The sequence below is a fragment of the Cibotium barometz genome, chromosome 46, assembly GCF_041138505.1.
Source record: "Cibotium barometz isolate CiBa-2024 chromosome 46, ASM4113850v1, whole genome shotgun sequence".
Classification (NCBI taxonomy): Eukaryota; Viridiplantae; Streptophyta; class Polypodiopsida; order Cyatheales; family Cibotiaceae; genus Cibotium; species Cibotium barometz.
The window spans coordinates 38555179-38568080 of record NC_141091.1 but is presented as its reverse complement, the minus strand read 5'-3'; the positions used below and the strand labels follow the sequence as shown (position 1 = coordinate 38568080).

At 44.7% G+C, this 12902-nt stretch overlaps 1 protein-coding gene across 1 annotated transcript in view; it reads left to right on the top strand.

Annotated features, from left to right (window-relative positions):
• Positions 1 to 12273, top strand: part of LOC147612194 (Pseudouridine synthase family protein) — a 31736-nt gene extending 19463 nt beyond the window's left edge. The window contains exons 4-10 of the mRNA XM_086784085.1: positions 9341 to 9598; positions 9691 to 9772; positions 9868 to 9983; positions 10145 to 10199; positions 10342 to 10453; positions 10628 to 10797; positions 10966 to 12273. Of these exons, the coding sequence (XP_086640211.1) occupies positions 9341 to 9598; positions 9691 to 9772; positions 9868 to 9983; positions 10145 to 10199; positions 10342 to 10453; positions 10628 to 10797; positions 10966 to 11250 (1078 nt within the window). The 3' untranslated portion in view covers positions 11251 to 12273. The remainder of the gene's footprint in view (positions 1 to 9340; positions 9599 to 9690; positions 9773 to 9867; positions 9984 to 10144; positions 10200 to 10341; positions 10454 to 10627; positions 10798 to 10965) is intronic.
• Positions 12274 to 12902: the final 629 nt, after the last annotated feature.

The following is a 12902-nucleotide window of genomic DNA, read 5'->3' as shown; positions in this document are numbered from 1 at the left end:
TGCCCATGAACTCTCTGGGAAAGAATGACATCCATCATCAAAGGAGGACATAAGTTTTGGGCTTCAACTGGAACAGCAGGGGGTTTCTCTTCCACAGAAGACGGAAGTTTGCTCCAACATCGCCTCAGGAGGTTCAGAGCTTCAGGAACGACGGAGATGGTAGGTGAAAGGTTTCCAGAGGCAGGTCAAGGGTGACTCAGGCATTTGCCATTCAGTTCCCGTAGTACATGGAGTCTTGGCTCAAAGGATTTCACTCCTGCAGACGACCTCGGTCCCGGCAGCAGAAGACAGAAGGGGGCAGTGGTTCGGAGGAGAAGGATCACAAAGGAGTCGAAGGTTGCCAGGTATACCACCCAGCAACAGTTTAGCAGCGGGGAATGTCACGTGCACACCAGTCAGGTGTACAGTCACATGGCATCATTAGCCTCATTAGGTATTTTACTGGCATTTATGCAATTTTATAGGTATTTTACAGTCAGGTGTACAGTCACATGGCATCATTAGCCTCATCAGGTATTTTACTGGCATTTATGGGGCAGCCGACAGCATTTGTGGACATGGCATCTGGCCGACAGCACTTATGCTGGCCGACCAGCAGCATGCTTGCATATATATACAGGCGCCTCTCCATTCAGCAAACCAAGCTCATCATAGCAGCATTCAGCCCAGTGTGCTCCAACGCATCTCCTCCAGGAAGCTTTGGGAGCAGCATTTCCAGCCAAGGCATCAGCATATGCAATAACGCATCATCATCAGCATCATTTTCAGCAACGCATCATCATCAGCCCTCAGATCTGCAAACGCATGGAGCATCCACCTTCCCGTGTTGGAGAGCATTTGCGTTTCATCATCAGGTCAGCATAGCATCTGTTCCAAAGCATCCCTTCAGCGTTTCCTTCCCAGGAGACAAGGGAAAGATAGTGGACAGCAGTTCATTCAGCATATTCAGCATATAGGCAGCATATTCAGCAATATAGATCCATTTGGATCTCATTGTAAACCGCATTCATCATCTAATATAGCTGCATTGCATTGACACATATTTGTCTCTCTCTTAAACATCATTAAGTGTAGTTTAGTCAGACTAAGGTTGTGATTACTACGGTCTTAAGCTCTCACATGTCACAGTTGTCCACCTCGGGACATCAGTGTGTGAACACTGGGCTGGTCATAATTTGTAAGTGAGTTTTGGTCGCCCAAAACTTAATGAAGTGTGTACACACTCACTTATAAATTAGTGCTAACTCCTAAGGCTAGGTTTATGACCAATACTTACCACCTGTCACATGCCACATAACCATGTCAGTAGATAGTTTCACACGCACGATTCGCGGGCGGGCGTTCCCTCACTCGGAACTACACATTGGTCAAGTAAGCATGAAAACAGCATGCAATTTCAATTGCAAGCAAGCACATAAAGATGCTATGCAATGCAGCATTGGTATGGACAATCCCCGTTCATGAGACTATACCAAAATAGACGTGCTCCAGGCAAGTATACGAGGTACCAGACCCAATGGAACACCAATCCACCAAGCATTTCCGGGCATGTACATAGAGGCACAAGTCCCAACGGAAAGCCAAGTCCACAGTATCACATGAGTGGCATCAATCCCCGGCATATACACCTGCCATGGACACCAGTCCAATGTACATACATGATGAGAAAGCATGGGTGGACCAATTGGGTGGCCAAATGGTGACAGTACCACAGACTGCTTATGACATCAGATCCTTTGTGGGTATATGCCAGGCATACTCCACTCACATAGACAAGTTTTTTGACCTCTCGGCGGATCTCACTGTTGTACTAAAGGGTGTCAAGACTAAAAGACAGCGGATTCGAACGACTCCACGAGCGTTGGAGGCATTCAAGAACCTCAAGGTGACTTTGTCAGAAGGGCCTTGTCTAGCACTTGCCTTGTTGGACGAGCCGTTCCAAGTGATTACCGATACGAGTAACATCGCAATTGGAGGTGTATTAAAAGAAAATGGCCATCCAGTAGCTCACATGTCTCCTAAGTTACTGCCCACGGAAAAGAATTACGCGGTCTATAATCAGGAACTCCTTGCAATTATTCAAGCCTTGAAACGTTGGAAACATTTCCTTTATGGCCGGGAATTTGAGGTTCACACGGACCATAAGGCATTACGCTAGATCCAGACAATGCCAAGTGCACAGTGGAATGACCGACAACATCGTTGGAGCTAGATATTCCAGCAATTTGGTGGTATGATTGAGTACCTTCCAGGAAAGGCCAATCCCGTGGCCAATGCTTTGAGCCGGAAGGGACTAGTGACTTTGATTTAGACCACTAGACTCGACCTTGTTGTACGGGACTAGACGACATGAAGCACACGTATGCGGATTCCGAGGAATTTAGTACATAGTGGGAACATGCATTTGGATGCCACAGGACCATGCCACTTTTTGATACGTGATGGTTGGCTTTTCTACAAAGGCCAACTGTGTGTCATGAAGTCATTTAGGGTATCTCTTCTCCATGACGCCCAGGACGCCATTACTGGTGGTCATCGGGGCATGAATTCGACTTTGGAGAAGTTAAACGGCAATATTATTGGCCAAAGATGAGGTGAGATGTGTTTGCACATGTGCAACAATGTGACATTGGTCAAAAGGTGAAAGCTCCTCGTGGGAAGAAGATAGGGTTGTTATAGCTCTTACCAATTTCTAAGGGCCTTTCCAAGATATATCGATGGATTTTGCCACGAATCTGTCTCCCAGTCCGGGTAAGCGTAATACTTGGTGCTTGACTATAGTTGATAGATTTAGCAAATTTGTTATGCTTATTCCATGCAGGGCCAATGTGACCGCCGAAGATGTTGTCCATTTGTTCATTCGGCATTGGTACTTGATTGGCGGGATCTCTAGGACCATAGTGTTAGACGGAGATGCCAAGTTTACCAGTTTTCTTTTGGAGGTCATTGTTTGATAACTTTGGTACTAAATTGAAATTTTCCAGTGCATTTCACCCATAGACTGATGGCCAAACAGAAATCTAACCAGTTGGCCTTTGATGTGCTGAAGTGTTATGTCCACGACCAGCAGGATGAGTGGGATGTTTTGAATAATTTCTTTTCTTTAGCTATTGGCAGGACTCCATATGAAGCAGCGTTTGGAAGACCATTCCAATCGCTATTGACCAGAACCTCATCTTGAGTACCTAAAGCGAACAGATTGACGGAGTCTTACTAGGAGATTTTGGAGTCAGTAAAAGACAGGTTGGCTAAAGCGCAGGAGGCCTACACTCGACAGGCCAACAAAGATCGAAGGGATACGAAGTTTTCGGAAGGTGATTGGGTTTATCTTTGGATCATGAAGCAAAGATTGAAACAGGTGGGCAAGCGGTGTCCAAAGTTGTCATTCAGGAGCTTCGGACCTTTTCCCATCTAGAGAAAGATTAACGAGGTTTCAATGAAGTTGAAGCTATCTCCGAGCTGGACTATGCACGATGTGTTCCATGTCAGTTGGTTAAAACCATATCAGGTCCGATTCCTTCAGAAGTGAAAGGCGAAGCGGAACCAGATGTCATTGATAAAGGTAAAGTGATAGTTCTAGAACAAGTTCTTTTGCACCGCTTCAAGCATGGCTTAGGCCGAAGACAAAGACAGTTCCTCACAAAGTTTCAGGACCGAGGGACCCACGAAGCGGTATGGCTTGACAAAGAGTTCTTCGACAACTATTCGGCTTTATTGATGGACTATTTGGAGGCTATGCAGCTTTCGTCAAGTTAAGCAGAAGGGGATGTCACGTGCATCTCGCACTTGGATGCCACGTAGACATATTTGTACAAGAAGGTGCTGGACCTGGAGTGGAAAGTTGGTCCCATGTGAGCCCAGTCCGGGACGAGTCAACCAGGGTTCCACTCTATGTGTCCGAGGTCAGGTGTGCATTGTCTTGCACATGGAGCAGTGCCAGTCCGCGCCTCTGGAATGATACCCAGCCCAGTGCAGCGTTTTCGATTATCTGATTATTCACCAAGTGCTGAAGCTACTCAAGGGGCCCGGACAGCCAAGGAGGAGTTAACACAAGGGTGAATCGTGAAGGTCAAGGGTAGAGGATTTTCCTCAGCCAAGAAGGTCAAGTTTTCAGTCTTTTATTTTCTGATTTGCATCATTCTAATAAAAGCAAATACACCATTCGTGGTGGGGGTCCTACAGAGGGTATTGGGGACCCAATACTGTGTCCTCTTCTCCCTCTCTCTCTCTCTCTCTCTCTCTCTCTCTCTCTCTCTCTCTCTCTCTCTCTCTATTTTTTGCACATCTACTTTCAGTTTTGTGCATTATTCTCGTCGTGAACGATTGCTGATTTTTGAGCATTGAAGTTACCAACCTACCCTGAAGCTTCTGCATGTTACAATTGTCCTCGATCCTGGATAACTCTGCATTTATGGGGTGCTAGTGGGTCTTGGGTTCAAAGGGTACTCTGTTGGCGAGTGCAAGCGTCCCGTCCATGTCCTCTTAATCCCTCGGGTGTCGGCTGAGCTGAGAATGTGTCATACCCATAGACATTTCTGGTATCTATAATGTATCACTTGTGGTGGCTGGGAACTGAATTTCTCTCTGAATTGACAAAAGAGCCTCCCAGTCTCTTCTCCTCTTCTGAGCATGACGCTGAGTCAACCGAGGAGGCTATTGATGAGGACATCGAGGATATTGAGGATTGAGTTCCTAGACTCCAAATTGAGGACTCTAGTCTTTGGGGCTATCAAGCCCTCTAGTTTGTCATGCATGATTGCATCTATCAACATGTTTTACTTTGTGTATTTCAAACTTCAGTTTTCTTTTTTTGTATCAGCTCAGGATTCAGACTTTTTGTGATCACTTTGAGTGCTCAATGGACTATGTCACTCTTTCCTACAGGATGCTTTATATATTATTTCTTGAGTTTTGAGCAGTTGCCATTATTGATGATGGAATCTGGATCTTGATTCTTGATGTTGCGAGTTCATTTATGCCAATTGGTTGGTTGGGTGCCCACTATAACTGGCCACCCAGATTCTTTAGTTTTACCTTGTAAACATGTCTTAATGAGTAAATGATGCATGCTTAATATTGTTTTGCAAGGAAGGCAACATATTTTTTACATATTATAAACTTTCTAATGCAAGACCTAGGCTAAGGCTGACTGCAACATGCACTAATTTGATGAATTCTCCAAGTGGGTTAAGAGGATTGACTCCAGATTGACCTCTATGGCTCGGAGACTGACCTACGTAGCTTGTGCCTGATTGTCCTTGGATTGAGGGCTCACAATGGGCATTGCATGCGTGGAAGCCTTTGCTATATTGATCCACAACCCTAAGCTTGATTAAGAACAAGATGCTGATTTACACATGATTAAGACAGAGGAGACAGATTGGTGTCAGGGTTTTTCTTGTATTTATATTGTACAAAAGGTTACTGATGAATGTACGTGGTCAGGCCCTTGGGCAGCCCCGAAGGGGTGATCTCTGGTGGTTTACATGACTTCTTCTGCTAACTACGATGCTGAATACTGAATACTGAAGGTGACGTATAACAAATATTCTTAGAGAAAAGTATTACTTCTTACAAATGTTGCATTGATAATCATGTCAGTGTGTCATTGTGTATCCCAGTGCAGGGTGCACGTGACAATTTCATAGGCCCGTGTCTAACTTTGGTGTCCCATACCTCCGAAGCCTGCTCGTAGGCCTTCTACACACCAACCTATGTACTTGCCATGTGGATGGCATGAGCATGTCTTCTCTTTTGGTCCAAGGATTGTTAAATTCTGAGCATTGAAGTTACCGATTCTTCCACCAAGCTTTTGCATGTTACAATTTCACACATTCTTCTAACAAATTGGATGAGTACTTCACTACTATCAAGCGGAACACTTCAGTAGATACTATTCAAGTATCATCGAGAGAATTCATGGTTGAACCTTCAGATTCTTCTACACCGCAACCTAGCCAAGTCCACTTCAAGCCCAACATTTGGAAGCCGACAAAGAAGAAGACATTAAAGAATGATGCTACAACTTGGGATTTAGCATTTAAAGCACGACATCAAGACAATAGAGGAAACGTTTTCTATATTTCTCAGTGGGAGCTTCACTACAAGCATAAACGCTCTGATGTCAAAGAACTCAACTCTGACATGGCACAATGACGAAGAACTTCAACAATATCTACCAATATTTCCACGACTCTTTCAACATGAGAAGTCTCTTATTTAGCTAGAGTCTTATTTTAAGTGGGAGGGAATGTCACGATTGTGACTTGATCTCTCTAACTAGTCTTGATTAGCCTTCAATTGTCACATGGGTCATCACCAAAAGACACGTCTATTCTAAGAGACACATCTATTGATCAAAGGACACATCTCTACGTCCAAAGGACATAACTATTCATTCAAGAGTCACACCCTTTCGTCAAGGATGTGCCTCTTCATTTGTACCTAGGCCTTGTGTCTCAATGCAACAACATAGCTTTCCGCTCTTTGCCTCATGTTTACTCAAGTATTTAAGTATTAATCTCTTTAATTATGTTTATGAATGCTTAATTAAGCTAAAAGCTTAGCATGTAGTGCACCTCATCTTCCACTTGTCCGGTGGTGCATACTTTGCATATCCTATCCTCGTGTGCAGTAGCATCAACTTTGCCACTTTTGAATTTAAGGCGGTGAGAACACACCTTGAGCTGGCCAATCATGATACGCATGGCATGTGACATATGGATCTGTTTGTTTTTCGAGATCACAGTAAAACCATCCTCAGAGACTCTCAAGAAGTGGTCCCTGTAAAACTGGGTTTCCATGCCAAGCTCGGAGGAAGGAGACACCCATGTTTGATGTATGTAAAGGGTAGTAGATCCAACTGGATGATTCGGTTGAGCTCCTACCATGAGAGGTCCAAGAATAGAGAGTCTAGACTCTAGACTATACTGAAAAGGGGTGCATCAAACTAGTCGACTACCTTCGAGTACCATGTCGGTGAGGATAATGATGGCGATGGTGCTGATGAGGTGGATGGCAGTGCAGCCAACCTAACCTTGTCCCTCTCCCTCTCCCTCTCCCTCTCTTGGTGTAACTACTTAGGCGACTCTAGTGCCAGCCTCGTAAGGCGATCCCTATCGAGAATGTTTACATGCTGGATGTAAGTGATGGTTTGAAAGAGCGCATCTATGGCAAGTGGGGTCACCTTGAATTGTGCTAGCAAAACCTTATGTGGCACCGACATCTTACTTTTGATCATACATGACAATATAATGACTTGTAGCCTCTCTATGCTACTGGGGCCTCTCTATGCTCTTCTTGGTAGCCTCCCCTAGTCTTGGTCCCCCATAAGCTACACCATATACGGGTGCCGGGCGTACTAGTGCCAAAAAGACAACACTTGGTGGAGGCTTCTGGAAGTGGGCGTGGAAACACTGCCTCTCTAGACGGGCTAGGGAGGCGTGGCCTGTGGCTAGTCGATCTAGTCGATCAGTGGCGGCATGGTCATACAAAAGGTCGCTTCGAGGTGTACGTACCTATTGACAATCTCCATAGGGGCAGGATAGCCGGGATGCAGCATCATAGGATGTGTTAAATACCATGACTTTGGTCTTGCCAAGGTTGACAGTAAGGTCTCTCTTTGCGCAAAACCTCTCCAGTGCATCCAAGTGTCTTTGTAAACCCTGGACTGAATCTGAGATCAAGACAATGTCATCTGCATACAACAATATGGGCATTACTACATGAGTGAACTGTGAGCCTCTGTCTATAAAGCTTAGATCAAAGAGGTGTAGGAGAGAGTGGGCAACCCTGTTTGACCCCAATAGTATTGCATTTGTCCCAAGAGAGTCCACTTGGGTGTAGGAGAGTGGGCAACCCTGTTTGACCCCAATAGACTCACTTGGGGACTCCTATCACAATGTCCCAACGCTTGGCTATTTCATCAGTTCCTCTTAGTCTGACTAGAATAATCCTTACACAAAAAAAGTGAATGATTCCTGTGTGCGCCGGGGGGGGGGGGGGGGGGGGGGGGGGGGGGATGGGCAGCTTGACGGCGGCGACGACTGCAGGCAGTAGACGATGACAGGCCATGTGGACAGCAGGCTGCGTTATCTAGGCGGCAGGCTATGGACTAGTGCTGCTGTCCATAATTCTGAAAAGAGTGTTTCTCCCTCAGAGAATCCATGATAACTTGACTTTATCTACCCAGGGCTGGCCTGAACTGATTGCCCCTTGCCTGGCTGCTGGATGCACCTCCTAGCCCTTGGGTTTGGTTTCACAGGTGCTGAAGATGTGCATTATGCTTGGACTGGTCTGGACACTTTTTGCTCGCAAGAGAATGTTGTTCAATGACTTAACTATTATCCCATAGGGACTGAACTGACACGAACTGCATGGGACTGATTCTGGACCTGATTTGGGCTTGAGACGACCTCCTCCTGCTGAGCATTTTGCTGCCCAAGCAGGCCGCCCTGCTGCACCTGTTCTGTCTGCCCTTTGATGGTGCGTTTTCTACTCTATAGGCTACCCTATGGTGTGTTTTGCTTCAGCCTGCTAATTGCTGCGTTTTGCTTCTCCAGGCTGCCCTTAGGATGTAACATCTTCTGGACAGCTTTGTGATGTGCAGGAATGATAAGACATGACCACGGGCTGTGTGGACAGTAGCCGTCTCATGGAGAGGTACACAGGGCAGCACTGATGAGAAAGCATACATATTCAGAAAGGAAAAACGCAGCATTGACAGTGATGATGGCGGCAGCTCTGATGAGAAATGCACAGTTTAGAAAAAATTGCAGCATTGAAGGCGTATGGAGCATAGCTAAGGTGGCTTTGATACCATGTTAGCGTGCCAAGATGGAGCATGTGCAAAGAGAGAGATGGAGGTTCAAGCCATGATGAGTTGATGCACAGAGATAGAGAGGTAGAGAGAGAGTAAGAGGGGGAAAGAGAGAGGTGACAAAGCTCAGGAGAGAGTTTGCACGACTCAAATGATACTCCATGCTAGTAGAGCCACCCAAGTACATGCTTTTATAGGCATCAAGCCTTATGTTTCGACCAAAACTAAATAAGGGCTGTTTACACCCAAAGAGGTGTTCACACCAACTAACTCTGAAATCCCCGGCACCAATGGCTTGTTGGCCAGTCTTGCAGAGTGTTCGTGGCTCACAATAGAGCGTTTTGATGTCAACCTATCTAGCCCCTATGCCCGTAGTCGTGTTCACATGTATCTGTGCAAGTGATGCATGCTGCAACATCATAGCTCATTGGCAGTAGCCAGTGCATTAACCAATAACATTTTTTAAATTGGGCATTTATATTTATTCCAAATTTTGACAATTGTCTCTGATTTTATGTATAGGTTTGTTGAGGAGCTTATCCATTTTGGAGCTATATATTATGCCCTTGTATGCCCTCCCCCACCAAAGGGTTCTCTTACTCCATTACAATGGGAGCTTTACAAGAAGGCCGCTGCGCTCTCTCAAAACAAGAAACGTCCTTCTCTGAAAGGGAAAACCATGACAGAAGCACAGAAGACATTTCGAATCACAAGTATTCATGAGGGGATAGAGGCTGGCTCGTACTTGAGAGTGCATGTACACATCAAGAGGTTTCCAAGGTGGACCACCTGATCTGCATGGAACTTCATGTTTCATTAACTCACAACACATGCCATTGGTTTCTAATCAGAACTCATACTTGCCTTTGAAGATGCTATGAAGTGGATTGGAAATCAAGAGTGATCGCACAGACGGAATCCTATGTGGTTCTGGACAAGCCAGCTGGTGTGCCGGTGTGTGTGTTGTCTCTGATACCGAAACAATCTTGGCAAATGATATGGATGTTCTTACATTGTGACCTCTGATACCGTGCTGGCAAAAACTGTAGGTGGGAAGTGCAGTTGATAACATTATCGAGTGCTGTGCTGTATTCACTACTCGCTCATTGTGCTTAAGTGATCCTTTGAGGCTTACTCACCAGCTTGACAACTGCACAGAAGGCTGGTAGGTCTGGAAAGTATCTTGTAGCTTCTGTTTTGCCTGTTTTATTCAAAGCTCTTCTAGAGTCATTAATTATATGGATGACTCCTGTTGGGGTCCTTATCAACCTTGGTTTGTGTCGGTAGAAGTGGCTGATGGCTGTATCATCATTGATGACCTTCTAGTGTGGTGCTTGCCAAGACGAAGGAGTTCTCATCAGAGTTTCATTTAAAGCTGAGGGTGAGAATGCGTTGCACTTCAAACCTAATGAACTTAAATGTTTTAATTAGCAATTCATTCTCTCAGCTAAAGTACATATATGAAGGGACTTCAAAATTGTGTGCCTGCAGCTAACTTGCCTGTGTGTTTTATCCTAATACAGAACAAGGAGGTGCAGAAGTATTACCTTGTTCTTGCAGTGGCTCCAGTGCCTCTAGGGATGGTTACACATTACATGCGCCCTGGTCCACGTCATCCTCGGATTGTATCCCCAGGTAATATATGTTTTGCACTTCAATGATTAATTATCTAGGTAGAAATGTCTTCTCGGTGTCCCCATATTGCAATGCATGTAAGACAAAGATGTGTTATGTGTTTGTTAAGCTCTATGATTATACTGATTGGTTGAATTCCAGTTGGCTTAATGTATCCTTTTGAAGTGACTGCAGTACCTTTGCCTGGTTGGGTCCGGTGCCAGTTGGAGGTTCTTGAATGTAAGGAGGTCTCATGGCCAGTGCCCGAGGTAGAAGCTAGATATTGCATGCAAGACATGGGATGGGAAGCAAAGACTTTTGCCTATGAATGCAGAGTTCAGCTCTTCACTGGACGCACACATCAGGTCACTAAGTTGCAACTATGTTAGTTCACATTTGCTTTTCCAACATGAAACGTGTCGCATCTGAATCCTAATGCTGGTTAGCCTTTCACAAATACAAGTATTTGGAGTGAGTGAGCACAGAAGCAGATGTGATTCTTACAGCGTTTGAATGCCTTGCTCTGTGTGTAGGTGCGAGCACAGTTTGCAGCCTTGAAAGCCCCCCTTGTTGGTGATTCCATGTATATGTCTGCCGTATTGAGTCTTTTGCATTCTCCAGAAGTTTATCCCTTTCCCACAATGCCAGCTGATGATATTGATGATGATAGTGAGGTGAATGTTGATGAGAGTGCTATGGAGAAATGGGTTGCACTACATGGCATGGAGCCTGAGTGTGCTATAGGACTTCAAGCATCCCAAATAAGTTGGGATGATGGTGCTTGTCTCCATAAGGCAAAGGATCCATGGTGGAGATGATTGTGCTCAAGGTTTTACAAGCCAACAGGCTTGTTTTTTGGAGCCTAGCAGACTGCTGCTGTTATTGGGGACTAACTTGCAATTGTATTCAACGTTTTTGTCGGTCACATGTATGTGTCAACCTAAACTCTAATTGGGTGGGGGGGCAGATTGGCCCAGGAGATCCAGGATAGTACATGGTGACTAGAAGTACAGTGATAGAAGATGCATAAGGCTGTTCCAAAATCCTACTACAAACATCAAGAAAGAAAAGATAACTGTCGAATCACTCGAGTCTCCCGTGAGATGAAGGAAAGAAAGAAACAAGGATGTTAGTAATGTCTACGGAAGACCCAAGTGTCTTATGAGACCAAAAGCTGTTACCTGTGATCCACAAGTAAACTGGATGTCAAGACAACGTGAGAGAGAGAGGTCATCTGTGCAGCTAGAGACCTAAAGCGTGTGCTTGAAGGAAGAGAGTTTGAAGCTATAGAGGGATTATAGATCATGCCTTCGTAGGAGCTGTTGAGAGAGGAAGAGCTCTCACTATTTAAAGGTAAAATGCCACATTTTGCCTTTATATTTGATAACAATCAGGCTTCTTTCTTGCATTTTCTTTTTGCTGGCACATAGGCTTCATTATGCTCTCTCTTATTCCTACTCTTTGGCTTGCCATTTTCTGATTGGATTTTGTATCACCGGAGTAGTAAAGTCATTGTTATTCAGTAGCAGTATGAGAGAATGGCTGGTCGAGGGGAAAAACGTTGAATGCAGGGCCGGGGTCACGGACTTCCTGACACTAGCTTGCAGAAAGGAAAGATTGCATCTTTATAGTGACAGCTGGGATTTGTGTTTGTGTGCTTGCATGCAAAGCAAGTACACAGAATATACTTTTACCACTGTTGATGACTTGATGCTTAAATCTTTAGAGTCACCAAAAAAAAAAACCCTAGAATTGGTGTGTTCATTCAAATTTTAAGCTTAGCTTGCTGCTTATAAAATTTTCTACTGCTGTGGATGAAGACATTACATTTGAGAATGATGCTCAAGTTTGTGCAGTCTTGACCCGATGTGTTCCGGTCGCTTTGATGGTCCATGTATAGCTTCTTTGTGGTTTCTAAGGGGTTTTTCCTGACAACCGGGTGCACTTTGATGGTGCATGTATAGCTTCTTTGTGGTCTCGAGGACTGGTGTTTGCTCCAATAAATGTTAATTAATGCTAGTCTGGTAACATAACAAAACATAAATAATGGCATTTTACGGATTACAGAAAGTCGGGGGGGGGGGGGGGGGGGGGGGGGGGGGGGGGGGGAGCTTGGACCAGTTCGCATTTCAGGCATGAGGAAATTTTGAAGTCTTTAAGTGATGCTTTCCGTAACTTGTTGAAATAGTAGTTCACGCATTCACATTTAAAAACTATGATAAACACCCTAAAGATCTCAGCAATCCGAAAATACTAAGAAAAAGGTCCCTAAAACGATGTAACAAGAAATGCAACATCTTCACACGTGCAAAGAATCTATAACAAATCAGAAGAGAACTCAGAACTGCCACAACATGAAATGGAGACTGTACAATCTAATCATCATTTGAACATTAGAGGGATGAGGCCCCTAGTATAAGTGCAAAAGTCAGTATTGTGCATATAAGCCCCATTTGAAAGTTCACTAAAA